We start from the raw sequence: 19,333 nt of genomic DNA, 5'->3' as shown, positions 1-19,333 counted from the left end.
AAAAAATATGGTCCAATTGGGACTCGATCCCCAGACTCCCAGGTGAAAGTCACACACGCTAACCAGTCACCCAAATGGAGATCTCTGTTGTTCAAGTAGCCAGGGCGCATGATCAATCAGGTCACAGTGACAGGACACACACACTGTCACAGATGCACGACATTCTGTCTCAATCTGTCCCCTTGCTGATATTCTGCATTCCGTATTCTGCGCTTCAGGCTGTGTGTGTGTGTGTGTGTGTGGGGGGGGGGGGGGGGGGGTCTTGTTCTGTGTGAAAACAAAGCGGTACAAGTGATAATGCTGCAGGATTTCATTATTTTATCCTTCTCAGCAGCAGCACTGCAGGTGCTCTCCATGTCCAAAATGTGCGTAAGCCAGGTCCTTAGTCAACTTAAAGTTGCACACATTTTTCTAGGGCTGCAACAAACGATTATTTGGATAATCGATTAATCGGATGGGGTCTCGACACGATTAATCGATTAATCGGATTAATGGGGAAATTTTTAAAAACTGCTAGGGAAACGTTATTTCTCTCCTTCCTTCACTTTATTTAACACAACATTATTAGAAAACAGTTAAATAGCAGAAAAACAACATGCCATCACCTAAATTGTCTTATAAGGTGTATAGACAGAGACCCTAAGCTACATCTATCTGCGACCTAAAATGCTTGGTCCAAGTTAAACAGCTTAAGGGCAATTCTCATCTATTTTGTTTGATCTCATCTGTTGACATTTATTTTAAATGTAATTAAACATAGGCTGTGAATTAATCAAAATTGATCACTATTTCCAAAAATGACTGAAAAAATACCAAATAAAACAAAAGTAAATGAATGCCATCCTCCTTGCGATGATGCCCTGGGCAACTGCCATAAAGTCACATCAAGAAATGCTGCTGATCATTCCAATGATCCCAAATAGACTCACATGAGGCCACATGAAAGCAACTGAACCCAAAAATATATTAACTAGTATATAACTGCACTCTCACACAACAAGCCTGCAGCAACAGTTAGGACTCCTCCCTCCCTTTTAAAAGCGTTTTTGCTTCTGAGGACATTGTGATTGTAAAGCCACATGCTAGTAGTCTGGCCCCGGTGTGATCAACCAGTTTCTGCGGGAATGTGACGGCGGAACCAGGGCCAGATTAACACTTTGTTGTACCCTGGGCAACAATATTCAAGGGCTCCATCATCACGACCCAAGGATCACCATAATGTGGTCACATACAGAATATTTTACTGTAATATGCAGTAAATATACTCAATACTTGAATGCCTGACAACACGTAACCCGCCCAGAGTAACCTTTGACCCACCTCGTGTGGACTGACCAATGAGGAGAGGGTCTTAACTTGAGGCCCTCTCTTCATTGGTCAGTCTGCATGAGACTGACTCTCAACTGACGTTCAAAGTCATAGGCAGCGAAGCGTCTCTGTGCAGTGCAAAAGCCCGGGTGGACAGTTTGTTTAATGTAGGGTGATCATATTTCCATTTCCAAACAAGAGGACAGGGGATCTGTGCCTTTGACGTCACACTATGGCAACGCCACACAAACCATGTTGGGACCCATTTTTTGTAAGAACTAAATTAATATCAGATTCTGCCAATAAAAGGGCTCTAAAACAATTCATATGTAAATATTTTGCATATTTAATGCAAAATCTCATTTTTCTGCTTTAGTGCTGCAACAAGGTTTTATTAATAATAAATTATTATACCTTTTGTTTTACTACAGCATCGGTAAGCTTCCTGTGCACAGATTATTAAGGATGCTTGTTTCAGCTGTGAGATTAGACGATAGGATCAATGAAAAAATAAGTTGTCACACACTCCATGGAAACTTTCAGAGAATTCACAAATAGTGGCTTTCAAATGGTTTTGTTACTTTTTGCAAGTTTAGAAAAGAAGCAGATGAGACAGCATGTCTGATAATTTAGTTTTTCATCTGATAATATTAGAACATGTCAGTAATGTCTGAGGGGCTTTTATAAACACTGTATAACTAGTACTCCTGGAGAGGGTATGAATTACACAGAGGCTTCTGGGGAGCCCAGTTATGGGGGGGTGGGGGGTGGGGGGGGGCATTTTGCCTTGGCCCCCAAAATGTCTTGAAACGGCCCTGGGTGTGTGACTGAGTTTTGAAGGTGATCTGAACTGTATCAGATGTATAAATATGACATGTGTATAACTTATTGTTTTTTATAGGTAAAAACGTGTAGTGGAGATAAATCTGCCTACATTTTACTTTTCAACACTTTGTTTAGTTTTCTTGTTTTTATTGAACTATTTTCCTGTCCTGTCTGTCTCTCATCTTCCTGCATCTCCTCATAATCCTCCAGAAAATCTGTTGCCTGGATTCTTACTTTTTCACCTCATCAGTTACTTTTGAGCAGATCAAAGGGATCTCCTGACCGCAAAGCGCAGAGCGCGTTTTCGATGCTGCGTGAGGTGACATCACCACAGCACAGGTGATGAGCTCCGTAGTAGCGCGCTTCAGGCACAAATAAGACAGAAAATAGAGAACATGTGCGGACATGAACGATCGTGTGCTAATTATAGTTTTTTGGTTGCGCCACTTTGAGAATGGACCGAGCGCTGGAAGCAGCTGCCTGGATCGCTGCGCAACAATGCGGAACCGGTTCGCAGCAGCGCAAGTCTGCAGGCTCTCCCTCGCGCTGATCTGCCGGTACCGGCTCTCCCTCGCGCTGATCTGCCGGTACCGGCTCTCCCTCGCGCTGATCTGCGGCTCTCCCTCGCGCTGATCTGCCGGCTCTCCCTCGCGCTGATTTGACTTGCTCTGGTCTGCGCGCAAAGGGGGGGGGGGGGGGGCGCTTTTGGAAGAGTTGTGCGACACAACGAATCGATGACGCAATTCGTTGCCAACGCTTTTAGTAATCGATTTTCATCGAATTTATCGATTCGTTGTTGCAGCCCTACATTTTTCCACTAAGTTTTCTTTCATAAATCCCAAAGTTTGCGTGGAAAGTTGCTTACACAGTTTTCCGACCCCGTTTTGTGCGTAAGCAAGCTTGATAAACGAGGCCCCAGACCTGGTTTGTTCTTACTGAGGTAAAAATGAGTAGGCATCCAACCACCCCAGACCCCAACTAGACAGCTAGCTCCTTCTCCTAGCTTCCAGCCCAGGGAAGCAAACCGAGAGCAGAGGTGTGAGAGACCCTTATGTTTAGTCTTTTTTATTCATTTTTGCAATATTTAATTGTAAATGTGCACAACAATAGGTGTTATTGTAAAGGTTTATGGCTTTATTTGATCCAAGTATCTAGACAAAATGTAGTTTTTCTTCTCTGTGCTATGGTTGCATTTGGCATTCAGTCTCAAGAATCAAAGCAGTTGGGTAAAACTCAGTGGTTTGTTTTTTAAATCCTCGGTCTGTAGGTCTGCCCATGCGGAACCACGGTAACTACATTGTGAGGCTGGGTAACCTTGTCCGTTGGCTAGGGGAACAGGCCGAGGAGCTCGGAGTGGAGCTGTACCCTGGATATGCTGCCTCAGAGGTCAGAGCTACTTAGACTGGTTTTCATAAGACACTGACATTTTTATGTAATTAAACATTTTAATATTATTCCTTTTTAGAGAGACTTATTTTTTGTGTTTGATTCTGTGCTAGAATAAAACCAAACAACCAAATCTGTAAACAGTTCTTGCACTGCTCCGTTTTTTATGATTCAGAGGGGAATTATGGGAAGTTGCTCTTTAAACTTTTCATCCCATCTTTCTTTATAAACTCAGATCCTAACAAGAGCAGAGCTGCATGAATTTTGTTCAAATGTGCATCAGTGATGTGTTTCTTTGCATACACACATCACAATTTTCACATTTTCTACATTCAAAAGCTGTGTGCTGTTTATCCAAGATGTTGAACATAATTAATATTTTAAATGTGGAAAGTCTCTTTCATCGCTTAAATTGGAAATTACATAAACCATTAAATATAACTGTAATGCAGTCTGTAAGAAAAACTAATGAAATACAAAGAGATAAGAAACCATTTCTTGGCCTCTGAAATAACCACTGGGGTTAAAGTCCCTTAGCCAGGAACAGCAGATTATCAGCAGGGTGGAGAAATGAGGGATGACTGAATAATTTTATAAAGTTCCCTTCTGAGGTAAATCTGTAATTGTAAAACACGTTACTTAAACAGATGGCATGAACAATTTTGTTATGTTAAGACACAAACAATTCGGAGAGAGAGAGAGAGAGAGAGAGAGAGAGAGAGAGAGAGAGAGAGAGAGAGAGAGAGAGAGAGAGAGAGAGAGAGAGAGAGAGAGAGAGAGAGAGAGAGAGAGAGAGAGAGAGAGAGAGAGAGAGAGAGAGAGAGAGAGAGAGAGAGAGAGAGAGAGAGAGAGAGAGAGAGAGAGAGAGAGAGAGAGAGAGAGAGAGAGAGAGAGAGAGAGAGAGAGAGAGAGAGAGAGAGAGAGAGAGAGAGAGAGAGAGAGAGAGAGAGAGAGAGAGAGAGAGAGAGAGAGAGAGAGCGCACCTCTCAGGATAAATATCACAAGGCCCTTCACATAAACAAAAAATAATAATTTAGGTATAAAAAATGATTATAAATATATATTTTTAAAAAGGGAAAAAATATATAATTGTGATCAAAAAAATGTCAGGAAACGGAGAGAAAATGAATAGGAAAGAGGGAAATTGGTAGATCGCGGGGGAAAGGCAGAATAAGGAGAGGGTGGTGATGAAAGTCATGCAAAAGCCAGCAAGTGAGTTTTCAGCTGCTTTTTAAAGGAGTCCTTTGATCTCTAATAGTGCTATCTAATAAATCTGATCTGATAAAAATGTCTCCCAACCGTATTTCCTGCATTAGCCTGTGAAAGAAAATAGATGAGGAGACGCTTGGGTCAGAAAAAGCCACACAGATCTACGTCACACTGCAAATGTTGCATTAATGGCCTTGCCCACCTTGGCTTGCAACCACTGAAAGCTGTGTTGTTTTGCGTCCAGGAGAGAGCAAAGTGCGTCTTAGCTAGCAAAAGCTAACTATTAGCATTAGCAACATGGATTAACATGTTCAGGTAATCCACCATTACATCATGAAAGAACTACACAAACACAAAATCTTCATTTTTCTAAATAAACACGCTGTGAGCCACTAGGCTGGCTGGGGCTGCGAGGTTCCACTGGAGCGTTGTTAAACCATAAATTCTTGCCTCGACAAATGACGGTCTAAATTCTAGGCTAAAAGACCACAGCAGCTTTACTGTGATAACAAGTGAATGAGATCATTAATAAGCTTCAGTCAAAATGTTTGAGTGAATTGTTGGCAAAAGGATTTAAAACAGCTTTAAAATGGCACACTGGTTCTGGTGCTGCATAGTTTGTACTGATAAAAGCAAGATCAACTTTTACCAGCATGACAGAAACTTAAAAGTATGTAAAAGTGTTGAAACAGCCTAAAGCACAAAACTTCATGTTGGAGGCAGTGAGATGGCATCAGTCAGGACAGGATCCAGATGGTGCTCAGTCACTAGTTATTTGATCATTTGACAGAAGCAGCCAGCTGGATTCTGAAGGGGGTTTGCTGTCAAAATCAGCCAAATATAGGAAAGTTGATTGGACGGCACTTCAGTGCTCAGATGGACAGCAAGTCAAAGCAAACTGTGAAAGTAACCCAGGAGATTTTAAAGTCAAAAGAGGTGGGATCCTGTGCACTGACAGCTTCAGGTTTTTGATCACAATCTGTTGAAGGGCCATTGTCTTTGATAAAGAAACAAAAAACTAAAGGTAGAGGAAGACCCACAGATAAATGACTGAAGACAGCTTGTTGCACATGCAGGTCTGGAAAAGCCTCTGACTGAGACCAGCCACTCTACTGTACTTAAAATCTTAAAAATTGCTTCTGACTTGCAGATATCTCAGTTTAAAGCCATGTTTAGGTTTAAGCTCTCTTTCATCTCTGAACTGGAAATAAAATTAAAACCACGTCTGCATTGTTTTCATCCATCGTGGTGGGACAATATTGTCTGACAATGCTTTCCTTTCCCCGAAGACATGTGGATTGTTAATTAAAAAGTTCTGTCACCTTCATACTTGATCATACTTAATTAATGCCTGCATTCTCTCCAGGTCCTATTCCACGAGGACAGAAGTGTAAAAGGTATTGCCACTAATGATGTAGGCATCGCTAAAGACGGCTCACCAAAGGTAACGTACTGAGAAAAGTTTAGTTTGTTATATTGTCCTGTTTTATATAACATTTTGGGTTTTCAGGTTTAAAAGGAACGTTTATAAGCTTTAAAACTGCATGTTTACTTGAAAATTTGAATTTTAGAGTGAAATTATGACAAAAGAGTCAGATGTCAAAATTATGTTGGGAAGCAATTTACATTAAAACAGATTTCCCTGTCAGCCAGCAGGAGGGTGGTCAGTTTTTCTCCTATCTGATTGGTCAAAGATGGATGTAGACACCATTTACAGTCAGTCCAGCCCCACACTTCCTGGTTCCAGGGCCAATCATGTGTGAGACCGCAAAGTCGCCAAGTCTTAAATGCAAACATGTGCCAACATTTGTACTTTGACACAATCTGGCAAAGAGCAGCATGGTTGTGAACAGAATATAAGCCAGTAACAGGAGTGACCCAGAAGTTATTTCTTGTACCCCTAAGAAGCCACACATGTTTTTATTTTACTCTAACAGCCGGTGGAGCAGGATGGAGGCTAACGTTGCTAACAATGGTAACGATGAATTAGAAAAAATAGTATGCTTTAAAAATATCTCAAGCTGGTGTATTTTTTTTCTTCCCCAGTTACCAGCAACTCTGACAGTGTAATGTATTTATCTACTTATCAGCTTATGACACGTCTTTGCTGGTTATCTAGCATTTTCTTTCAGCGATGCATAAATGGGAACAGTTGCTCGGAGCTGACGCATTTGTTTTAACACACGGACTGCAGTACCCACATTTGTCCACAAGATGTCATTCTTACTTCATTTAAGTTCAGAGTGAAAAGAAAAGCGACCGAAGGACAAACCTTATTTAGAGGCATGCGTAATTGGCTCGACACACGGGAGGCGACATCGCCTCTCCTCCATTCGTTTTCAATGAGACATGCGCAACAAAGCGATAATCGCGGGTCTCTCTCCTACTGAGCGAAACGCGATAAACGTGCGTGTGAAATTTTGCGCTCGTGCACGTGTCGTGCACAGGCGACCCAGCGACGCGATCCCAGAAAGTTGAAATATTTTCAACTTTTCATCGCTGTCGCTCAGACGAGGACCAATCAACGGAGGTTTCATTCACTGACCAATGAGTGGACAGGATGCTCCGTACATCTCCGAGCAAACATGAAGGAGAAGTTGATTATTATTGTTTTATTTAGTAAAATCAGAAGTAAGATTTCACATAACTCTAGCAGCAACTTGTGAAACATCATATCTACCGCTTTATTAACTCTGAACCGCTTAAATAACCTTAATTCCCTCCAACCTGGCACAGCCAAACAAAACAACGGAAGTTTCGATTTCGCCATGGAACAGAATGCGTAGACGGCTTTGCCGCTGACCGCTGCCGCGGGTCGCCTCCCGTGTGACAGGTAATAAAAGCGACAGCGACAAATTTCGCTGATCGAGGTCGTTTGTCGCCTCCCATGTGTCGAGCCCCCCCTAAATGTGTAAACATGTAAATATAAATGCCTTAAATATGAATTACTCTGTTCCAACAACATGGTACATTAGGTAATATCTTGAACCACACATTTTTTCTTTTAATTTGACCCTTGATGAACCTCTGGTAATTCAAGTAAAATGAATAACAGTTCTTCAGGCTTCCATTCAAAGTATGAACCAGTGTTGTGTTTATCTCTCAAATAAAGCTGCATGGGCAAAGAACCAATTTTACATTGTACTCCTGTCACTCACAGCCTCTGACCAAGACCTAACTTATTTCAGATTTCTTAGGTTGCATCTAACAAATGTCAAAGACCAGCCTCACTCTTTGATAGGTATGAAATTCTGATTTTGTGAGAAAGTGGATTTCTAAAAGCTTAATAGACTGTAAATAACTCTGCTGAGTGGTGATGTGTCTCTCAGGTCTGAGCTGGGCTGTTGTTTTCCAATTATTATTTTTAAGTAAACTACTTTTAAATACTTTTTATCCACTTTTACTTTGAGTTTTTAGGGCCTGGTGTTTTTTTTCTTTGTCCTTCTCCTCAATTTTCCCAGATTTCTATTAATTCCTCTGCTTTATTTAGAAGAATGTTGTTACTTCTAAGAACATTTGCATCTCCCGCTTTTATATTGTAAAAAGTCAGGTACAAGGACGGGACTCAAAATGAGTGAAAAGAAGTTAAAACACAAAGAAAAGCTTTTAAAGACAGAAACACCCAGAGACGTGTTGATCAAGGTCATTTCAGAAAAGAACATAAAAAACAAACTTGTGCACATGCGAACAAAATCATTAAAAAAAGAGGACTTTCAGGATGCTTCACTATTCTGTATGTCTCAGTTATGAGTTTATTTTTTCATTTGTTTGATATTTGTTGCAGGATGTTTTTGAGCGAGGCATGGAGCTTCACGCTAAAGTCACATTGTTTGGGGAAGGCTGCCATGGCCACTTAGCCAAGCAGCTTTACAAGCAGTTCAACCTTCGTGAGAACTGCGAACCCCAGACTTACGCTATCGGCCTTAAAGAGGTAATTAACTCGTCCTGCTGTAAAACCAACTCGCTCTGTTGGGAGTCCGAAGTTAACGTCTGTTTTTCTCTTTTGTTTGTGGAATGAACTTTGATCAGATCTGTCAGTACATAAGAAGCATTTAAAACAAAATGTGTCAAGTAAATGCATCTGACTGAACATAATGTGAAACCTTGATCTTGTTTGTGGACATTATTTTACTCCTGAGTGACTTTAATGAGCTGCAGGAGCAAAGATAGCAGCTCCCATGATCCAGAGAAATTCGTAAAAAACACCTGTAGCTCAAAAACAAGGGAGTACTAAGATGCTATGTTGTGGTTTTGTCTTTAGTTGTGGGTGATTGATGAGAAAAAATGGAGGCCTGGCAGAGCGGAGCACTCTGTGGGCTGGCCCCTGGACAGGCACACATATGGAGGATCCTTCCTGTATCACCTCAATGAAGGAGAGCCTATGGTCGCCCTAGGCTTTGTGGTGAGTGACTTTACCCTGCCCATAAATACTGATCTATATGTTTAGAATCTAAAAGCTACCTCAAGGTAATTATAATAATGGCAAATATCTTGCATTATGCTGTGAGAAAATACTTTTTGGGCTGTAAGGCTGGGAATATACTGTTTTTTAACTTTGCGGTGACGCAGGCAGCAGAGTGTCTTTGTTCACATACTTGCTGCTGCACTGCATGTAGTTTTGGAGTCCAAAGGTTCAAATGTAGGCAATAGGCAACTGGACTTATTTGGTTTCTTGAAGATGTTTTGCTTCTCATCTGAAGAGCTTTGTCAATTCTGGCTGGAATATGGTAGGGTCAAGCTTCTAAACTGTAGCCGTCTATTGTTGCTTAATGAGCAACAACTCCCTTTGAAAAGTCCAGATCTCCAACCTGGTGCCCCAGAGCTAAATGAACCCCAAGATGCTGTTTAACACCATCAGCAGTATCGTCTCTCCTGCCTCTCCTACAGCCTCCATCCACTCTGTTACAGACTGTGAGAACTTTCTGTCTTTCTTTGTGGACAAAGTCAATAAGGTTAGATCTAGCATCTCTCCTTCAGCCTTATCGCTGCCTCTCCCGACTCCAACCAGGCCCATCATCCTAGATAGCTTTGCTACTGTTTCTTTGCCTGAGTTAACCAAACTAGTTAACTCTATGAAGACCTCTGCATGCCCCCTCGACATCTTACCCTCATCTTTGTTTAACCACTTAAATTTCCAGGTTTAATGAATGCAGTGGGTTTTTGTCCAATAGGCGGGACGCTAGAATGCTTTTAAATGATAAATGACCCGCACCTGTATAGCACCTTTCAGAGTCTGAGAACTCCAAAGCGCTTTACACTACAGTGTATCATTCATCCATTCACACACTGATGGTGATGAGCTACAATGAAGCCACAGCAGCCCCGGGGGTACAGTGACAAAGGCCAGTCCATTGGTCCCAGTGTGTTCTCTATAATGAATGCTTCTCTGGTTTCTGGTCAGGTCCCTGCTTACTTAAAGAACGCTGTAATCAGTGCTTAATTTGAGCCGGATCTTGCTGGAACGAGATCCGGGAACTATCTTATTTTGAAAGTACCGTTCTGGCAACTGTCTGCTAGGATCCGGCAACTCACACGACAAACTTGTGCTATACGCAGGATTCGAATTACAGGTGAACAAGGGAGCTCAGGGCCTGAAATTCACTTCTAAAAACAGGGGGGAATTCCCCCTTTGCATATGTCTGTACAGGGGGAATTTATATATATGGGGGGGGGGGGGGGGGGTGATTACCAAATGTGCAGTCTTATGTTGTACTAATCATACCTTACATCACGTTTATAAGCAGCTTTCATTGGACTCCTGCAGCATTCTCATCTTCGTTGCTCTTGTCCCTTTCTTTGTTTCATCTCCTCTGCCTGATTTCTTTCCTCACACAGAAGTTAAAAAAATAAATATAAACTTTCCAGGAACTACTTGTGGGATTAACAACAGGCCTTAACATTGTTGTATTCTTACCTCAGATTGATGCATTTATTAACTTTTTTTAATCTAAGTGGTCCTCATAGCTGCATCTGTGGCCTTCTTTTCTTTTGTCCGAATGTTGTCTTTTTCTTGGCCTCTAACACTGCATCTTTCTCCATTGTAATAACTTTGAAGTATAAAAATCAAATAAAAATGCTCCTTTTTGCTGCACTGGTATTAGAAATTATCTTAACAATTTTCATTGCTGAAGTTTGTTGTCCAACTCTCTGGGCTGCATCTTTGCTCTTGGTTGTGCTTCTTTATCTGTTGTCTCCATCTTCGCTTCTTACTCTGATTTCTTTCTCTGAATTCCTCTATCTCAAACTGATGAATTTTCATTAACTTAACTTTTAACACAAACAGTTTCGTTGATGTGGCATCAAACACGATTGCAACTATGTACATTAATGTATCTGTTAGCTCACAGTACTAATTAGTTTTGGAGCGGGGTTCTCCCATGCTCCGCTTGGTCCTCTGTCCTCTCTGTCTTCTGTCTCCTCTGCTTCATCTCTTTCCATTTGATGAAAGCTCTGTTGAAATCAAACTGCTCTTGCGGAGGGCCAAGCTCTGAAATCAGCATCAGATTGGTGAGGTTTGCGTTATTCAGAGAATTTCTGAATCTTGTTTTTATCCTGTTTTGTGTGCTGAATCCGCGTTCACATGACACACTGGCAATTGGGATGACTAAAGCGATCTTAATGAGCTTCTCCATTTCAGTGAACACACCCCGATGGTCACTCAAAACAGCCTCTGCAAACTGCTGGAAGGTCAATGAGGCGTACGAGTCACTGGAAACCATAGTTTGCTTCAGCAAGGCAAACTCCGAGCGTCCATCCACTGCACTTACATAGTTTGAGAAGTGTGCAAGAAGGTTGTCGAGTTTTTCAAGGCCATAATGAGAAAAGTTATCGGACTTTTTTGCCATAATGGCTTTTTTTGGCTCCAAAATCGTAAACCATGACAGAACATCCAGTGTCTCACAGGGGAATCTTCTCTCAATCTCTGTTATTAAAGATCCCACGTACCTGCTCTTCATGTCATCAAAGGCTGGTTTTTGGGTGTGGCAGTCAAAAATTTTGTCTCCTTTAAACTTGTTTCCATCAAGAGAGCTGAAGAATTCAGTTTCTGCAGGGCCAGGGTGGACGATTATTTCCTTCAGGGCTTCTTTGGTACTTTCAACCATTGGCTGTGCTGTGGAGAAGTCCAGATCTTCTCTTTGAAAATGTTTTGAGAGAAGGACTACATGCATCAGTACGTCCTTCATCATGTGACAAAGAGCCACAAAGTTAAACTGTCTCACAGCTAGTAGCAGACCTTTAGCTTTGTCAGCATCTTGTGCATTAGAGGAAGCCATGTGCTCCAGGACATCTCTCAGGGATTTCAGTGATCTACACACTACCGACACTGCATTGTGAATTGACAGCCACCTTACTGCATGCGGCTGGGTGAACTTCAGTTGGGGTTCATCCAGCTGTTTCTGCAATTCATGCAGCTTGTTGCTTCTGACAGCAGAATTACTGAAAAAAATAAAAATTGATCTCAAATCCTGCTGAAACCGTTTCACCTGTGGCACAGAGTTGGCTGCATCACTGGCAGCAAGTGCGAGACGATGAGCCGTACAGTGGATTCCTACCAGGTCTGGGTTGTATAGCTCTCTGAGCTTTTTAATAACTCCTTGTCTGCATCCTGTCATTACAGCAGCTCCATCAGTGCAAACTGCAGCAAGTTTTTTTCCATCCAGTTTTTTTTCTGTCAATAGCTGTTTTACATCTTCAACAATAGTGTCTGCTCTTCCATCAGCAATTTCAGAATTCCTTATCAGTTTTGTTTTGACGTTGTTGTCATCTATGAACCTGACATAGATAATCAGTCGTTTGGTGTTACTAATGTCAGTAGATTCATCCAATATTAATGAAAACACGGGACTTCTTTCAACAGCTTTGTCAATATCTTCCACAAGTGTGCTTGCAATAGCTTGCTGCATTTCTGACAGTCCTTTTTCATTGATGTAGCTACCATAGCTTGATGTTTCTGTAAGTTTTTTGAAAGCAGGACACTCCATTTCTTTCAGGAATTTAACCACATGGCAAAATTTAGCTTTTGCCATTTCATTTTTTGCAATAAAATATGCAGTTTTCAGGAGCCCCTTCATTTCTGCAGCAGACTGTAAATGTGCATCTTCGATAGCTTTGGTCATTACACTTTTAGCTGAATTCGCCTCACGTTTTCTTTTTATTGCTGCAGTGTGAGACACACCATCAGCGTGACGACGTAAAGTTGATGTTTTGTAGCATCGACTTGCAAAAGGCACAGCGCCGTACATCTTACAAATGGAGCAGTTCATTTCACCATTGTTATTTTCAAGCCAGGGATACAGTCTGAGCCAGTTAGCCTGAAACTTATCTTTAGGCTGCTTGCTAACGTTACGTTCAGTGGCACTACCTTTTTGAAAGTCCGGAGGATCCGTCTCATTCACAGCATCGCTGGAATCGGCGCTGCCACCCGCCCTGCCTCCAGCGCCTCCTCCCTCGCTGCCTTCCGTGCTGGGGATTTCTTGTACAGTTTTTTTGGGAGCAGGTTCCCCTTCGTTGTTAGATTTCCGTTTTAACCAGCGGTCCATGTCTGCATGCAGGCGTTAAATCCGACAACCGAAGCACTGCTTTGCTGCTAGCAAGGGACTGAGCTCGTATTTTGATAAGTGGAGAGAAAAAAAAAATCCAGCGCGCCGCCAATCACCAAGATGAAGAACGGGTTCGATGTTGTGGGATTTTAATGGCTCCGATACAAACGTCCACATTCGCTGCAGGCTGTGCGGGACTTTCCCGCATTATAAAACTGGATTTGCGAGAAGCAACTATATAACGCGCAATACCCGCAATCCCGCAGTGAATTTCAGGCCCTGGAGCTCCTGGAACCCCTCAACACACCCAGGGGGAGCCCAAAAATGATCCTGGTTCTACTTATATTACATTATCTATGTGGACTCTCTGGGGATTATTTAGAGCTGAGAGGCACAGAGCTCTGATTGTTGATGCTCTCCAGACAGATGCGTCCTGAGCACGGCCACAATAACATTCTCAAAGTGTCGCCACCTCAAAAACAAATTTAACATGCGACCGTTTATGTCAGCTCATATCCTTTTGTGCTTTTTGTCTTTTATTTGTGCCTGATGTGTTCTGCTGCTGCGGTGCAGTGCATCACCTGTTTTGTCCGGGGAATTCACCTCACCGGTGCGGTCAGCGCGCACTCCACTATATTTGCGGTCGGTAGATCTTTTTGAACTGCAGTTCAAAGGTAATTCATAAGGTGAAAAAATATGAAGGCAGGTAGCAGTTTTTCTTTAGGATTGAGAGGAGATGCAGGAAGATAATAAACAGAAAGGACAGAAAAATAGTCACATAAAGAACAAGCTCCTTTTTGTACCTGGTGGTTGCAACAAACAGACACCATTGAAGGTAATCAGAAGTGAAGAACAGAAAATGAAATAATTCTTTCAATGTTTAGAGCAGCAGGAACTCTTGAGAGGCTGCAGGCGCATCAGTGAGTTTGTGGCCGCATGCGCAGAGGGAGAGGGGGCAGGGGCGAACTGGGACGTTAATTCCAGCCGGGAATTTTGAAACCATCCCAGGCCACCGCCCAATTCACGCTAAACACTAAAAGTGGGTCAGGTTGGGCGCCTTCGGATGTAAAAGTATAAAACAACTACATTAAAACTTCACATGTGCCCTGATTCTTTCCTCTAAAATATAAATATTTGTGTTCTGCTGCTATAATCTGTGCTCATGTTGCATAAACTGAAATTCTATTTTATTCTGTTAAATGTGCCTCCTGCACATGAGATGAAATAGGCCAGACGCCATCATCGACCTGAATTTAAGACTAACAGGTACCAGACTACATGTCTGGGTCAAGAGAATCACACCACTAGCAGAGACATAAAAAAGTGTGTGTGTGTGTGTGTGTGTGTGCGCGCGTGCGTGCGTTTGTGTGTGTGCGTGTGCGTGTGTGTGTGTGTGTGTGTGCGTGTGTTTGAGAGTGAGATCGTGACTTCTATTTTAGTCTTGTTGTTTTTTGGGCTCATATTTTACTACTACGTGAGCTGCCTTTAGTGAGCGCACAGTCAGTTTCATTGTACACCTGTGCAATTACAATAAATGATCGTGAATCTCCTTCTGAGCCTGAGATCAGTAGTCTCCTTTTAAAAGCAGCTGGAAACTCACCTGTTAAGGCTGGCTCTTGCGTGACCTTCATCACTATGCTCTCCTTAGCCTGCTCTTTCTACCAATTCTGTCTTTCCCAGGATCCACGGATTACCTCTTTTTTGTTCCGTTTCTCATGTATTTTTCCATCACATTTTTTTATTTTTTTATTTTTCTCATTTTTATATTTTTAAATAATTTTTAAAAAATCGTTTTATTTTTGAAATGTTTGTTCTTGTTAAACGCCTCATGATTTTTATCTTGAGAGGTGTTATGTAGAAGATAAATTTCTTTCTTTATTTTTTTTTTCTTGTCTTCATTTGAACCATTTAGATTTCCATGACCTGGATGAATGAGAACCTTCAACAGCGTAGTACTGGAGTGTTCCACTAGGGGACACGGTAGAGAACTAAGACCGGATAGAGTCCTGGGGCCTCATTTGTCAACCGTACTTATGCATAGATCTGTGTGTATTTCATGTGTAGGTACTAACATACACATTGTGTGGTATTCTTCATTTTGTATGTGTGTGTGAAAATGTTCCTAAATATAAACAGCCCTCGCATACAAAGAGCATTTAGTGGTAGAATGGTGGAACCATAATACTGAAGGTCTCAGTCGTCCACACATGTTCTCCATCCACAAATTACTTTACCCAATAAATAATTATTTCAGTGGAAAAACAGCTGTGTCACATAACTGGTGCTAAAACCTATAAGACACCTGTGATCAACAGACATTGTAATATGACTGATCTTGTGTTACTGGGAGGCTTTGGCAGAGACTCCAGAGTCTGAAGGGGACCCGTCCTCCATGAGTGCACTGATCTGATTCCTGGAGGAGATGCTTCTGGAGTTATGCTGTGATTTAGGATCCTTTGTGGAGCGACAGACAAACCGCACAAATCTGATTCCAGTTCATATTTTATTTCACAACCACAAGACCCCTCCTGAACCTCCTCTGCTCCCCAGTCACACACGCGTTGCCAAGGTAACCAGACTGAACGACAGTTCAGAAGAGGCTGCACTCTCAGACAACATTTCCAAATAAAACTAATTAAAAACAGAACAACTCCTTAAATGTAAATGACAACCCGTTACTCTTAAGATTTATCACATAATTTTTTAAATTTGTTTCTGACGGGCACTTCTCTGTCCCGACCGCGTTTATAACCTCTGCAACTTTTTGGGTTTTTTTTTACACTTCGGCAGCCAGTGTCTTGATCTCGCTGCCAATAAAGTTATTTATTCATTTTCTTTTTCGGAAAAAAAAATGAGCTGAAGACTTAGTGTGACCAAATATGGTTAATTAAGGGTGTTTCTGTATGTAAATGACTGTGAAAGGACTCGAGCACCCGGGTACACACAGGTGGGATTTATCATTGGACGACTGTGGAGGAATGTGTACGAGAGGCTACCGCATGTTTCATAAATCAGGATTTTGACCGTTCGTACGAGCATTCTTTCGTTCATAGGAAGGAATGCAATCATATTTCTATGAAAGTTTGGTAAATGAGGTTTGTAGGGTACAACCAAAACAAACATGGCATCAATAGAAGAGATCAGTAACTGATTAATTTTGAGATCTTGACAGAAAAAAACATCAGAATTTTTTTTTTATCAGATATCCTAAATAGCATGAAAGGCCTTTAAACCAGAGACAGAGTTACACTGGTGAGTTTTGCTTGCTTGTGAACAAATGCACACAAACAATGCTTCAAACACACTTTAGGTAGCCATGATAAGCACATGTACGCATAATTAAAAGCAAGTATATTTCGGCCCTAAGCTGAACTTTTGATTTAGTTGACAAATGACTGCAAAACCTCACTTTTCCCATCCTCCTTCAAGGTTGGTCTGGACTACTCCAACCCCTACTTGAGTCCTTTCAAGGAGTTTCAGCGCTGGAAGCATCACCCCTTCGTAGAGTCCACGCTGGAGGGAGGCCAGAGGATCGCTTACGGAGCCAGAGCCTTAAATGAGGGAGGATTCCAGGTGTGTTTTTACCCAAAACTTGAAGATTCTTTTTTTAAGTTCAAACCCACAACTCTTGTATTAGTAAGATACTTTTTGTCTCATACCATTTAAATATCATATTTTAGTCTTGTCTGTTAAAAGTTTTGATTTATTCATCTGTGCTTTGAATGCTTTAGGAACCAGACATATTGACATCATTAAAGTAAAAAATTTTTCCTTTTGGGGCTTGTTAATTCTGTTTTCTGTTGTTGTTTTTTTTACTTAAATACATCAACTGAATGATAAGTTTAGGTAAACTTACTGAGCAAGCTAATGATGTGTCTTTCTGCATAATAACTAAAACAGACTGAAAGGAATTTGTTTGTTAGTGTTTTTTTTTAATTCATTTAAAGTGTTGTTTAAATGACTTAAAGCTGTTATGGTGAGCTTAAAGAACAAGCTAGGTTCTGAACACAAACACGGTCACTGAACACTCACCCCTCCCCTCGGTTATCTTCCTTGAGACGCTTCTTCTGGAAATGAGATGGTGCTAAACACCAGTCACCGTTTTCTAAGTCCAAATGTCTTGTTGGCTGTGACTTCTAATGGTGTTTTTCTTTTTGGGACTCTGGTAGTTTGTCATGAAGTTGAAGTGGTAGCAGCCAGCTGTTTCTCCTTCTTTGATATTATTGGTGGAGAACCTCTCTCACCAGTGGTGTTGTGTTGTTAAATACGCGAGAGTGTTATGAATGGAGGACCCAGGGAAGTGCTGCAGTTTGGTGAGGCAGACAACAGGATGGTTCGATAGTTGCTTTTAGAGCCCTGCACTGAAGCCCTAGGCCCTCGGGTCGGGCTTCGGGCCAACGACTGTGCAATTACCTCGGACACGGGCCGGGCCGGGCGCCTTTATTTTTAATCGAAATCATTAAAAAAATTAAAACACTTAAACGCAGCAGTAGAGCCCTGCGCGGGACTGTTTTCTTCATCCCGCTCCTGCCCGCTCCCGCTGAATTTCTGACCATTACCGCCTGCAACTGCAACGTGTGTGTTACACTCCCGCCCGCACCTGCAGCGTGCATGTCTACTCCCGCCCGCAACCGCAAAACTCGGAGAAATTATTACCTCACAATAAAAGAGATGTATTGAGTTTGAGTCCTCAACATGTCATTTTATAGGTTATCCGCTTTCACCGCAGCGCGGCGCTCCATTTCAATCAGGCTGTACAGCAGGATTTCCCCTCGTAGCGATATTTTCTCTAACTCTGACTGCTTCATGCTATAGATCGTTGCAAAGCTGCTTTTATGTACTTTTAGGAACCGTTGGAATTATTTGAATCTGATCAGCCATTCAAAAGTTATAAAACGGAGCATTTTGGATGACAAACTCGCACGTCTCTGAATCTGTGTTGTGATTCGTTGCGCTCCAGACAGGGGATCCCGGTGGCTACCGTAATGTATTGTATATGCACGGAAAGCCCCATTTTTAATCTTTTCAGCACTTTTGGAATTTTAATGATATCTTGAACTAGAGCAGGGATCTGCAACCCGCGGCTCTTCCATCCATCTGATGCGGCTCTCTGTGCTTGTAAAATAATGAATGGATATTTAAATAAAATGCTTTATATTTTACTGAATTAATTTGATATCTGTAAGTCAATTCTATGTGAAGATTGTCTGCGTAAACCTGAACAGTTCCAACCCAGTCTTACTGTGAGACCGTGTTGGGTCACGCTTGTGCGTAATCATATGCGCTTATGAGCTGAAGAGGATGTGAGATTCTGGGCTTCTCCTCAGACGGCTCCTGGATGTGTCGCACATTGGAGACAGGAACAAGCACTATTCAGCCAAAGTTTCATAATCAGGGAACATTTTCTAAGTGACAAGTCTCTCTGAGAGACAGGGTTTGGAAAACACTCGCTTCAGTGGGAGGAAGCTTCCCGCATGCGCTTCTGCGACGCTCGGATCCTGCACGTCTTTTAACACATTGGTCAGGATTGACGCACTTTGTTTTCATTTAGTTGGTTAAAAAAAAAGTCGGGCTTGGGCTCGGGCCGGGCCAGAGAATCCTGAAAACCTTTTCAGGCCGGGTCGGGCTGGGGCTCCACCCCCTCGGGCCGGGCCGGACACGCGCTCAGATTTTAGGCCCGTGCAGAGCTCTAGTTGCTTTCCGTCTGAAATGTGGTATTGGCAGAGGTTTTTAGACAAATGCAATAGAACCACTTTATTATTATTTTTGGGGTTTGTGTGTGTGTTTTTAATCTCACGAATATATTTGTACTATGTTAGAACATTGTTAAGAGGCATGAAAAAGTGTTCTAAGCTTATTTATTTTCCAAATTTGTCATTGCAGCTTTAATTACTTAGATGGTGCGTTTTCACTCAGTTGCACTTCCTTACATTTTATATACAAGCGAAAAGTCTTAACCCATGGTTGGATGTTATCAGACATGATTACAACAGTATTCATAGTGTAATAAACAGTTTGTCTAATTGTAATTATTGAAGTAGTAGTATTACATAGATCAGTGTGTT

General features: G+C 41.8%; 1 protein-coding gene across 1 annotated transcript in view; it reads left to right on the top strand.

Moving 5' to 3' along the window:
• etfdh (electron transfer flavoprotein dehydrogenase) overlaps positions 1-19,333 on the top strand; it is a 32,540-nt gene that overhangs the window by 3,666 nt on the left and 9,541 nt on the right. The window contains exons 5-9 of the mRNA XM_015950938.3: positions 3,401-3,519; positions 6,095-6,172; positions 8,513-8,659; positions 8,990-9,130; positions 16,698-16,841. Coding sequence (XP_015806424.1) covers positions 3,401-3,519; positions 6,095-6,172; positions 8,513-8,659; positions 8,990-9,130; positions 16,698-16,841 — 629 coding nt within the window. The remainder of the gene's footprint in view (positions 1-3,400; positions 3,520-6,094; positions 6,173-8,512; positions 8,660-8,989; positions 9,131-16,697; positions 16,842-19,333) is intronic.

Source organism: Nothobranchius furzeri, chromosome 1 (assembly GCF_043380555.1).
Source record: "Nothobranchius furzeri strain GRZ-AD chromosome 1, NfurGRZ-RIMD1, whole genome shotgun sequence".
NCBI lineage: Eukaryota > Metazoa > Chordata > Actinopteri > Cyprinodontiformes > Nothobranchiidae > Nothobranchius > Nothobranchius furzeri.
Note: the sequence above shows the minus strand (reverse complement) of the source record. Positions and strands in the feature narration are given on the sequence as shown.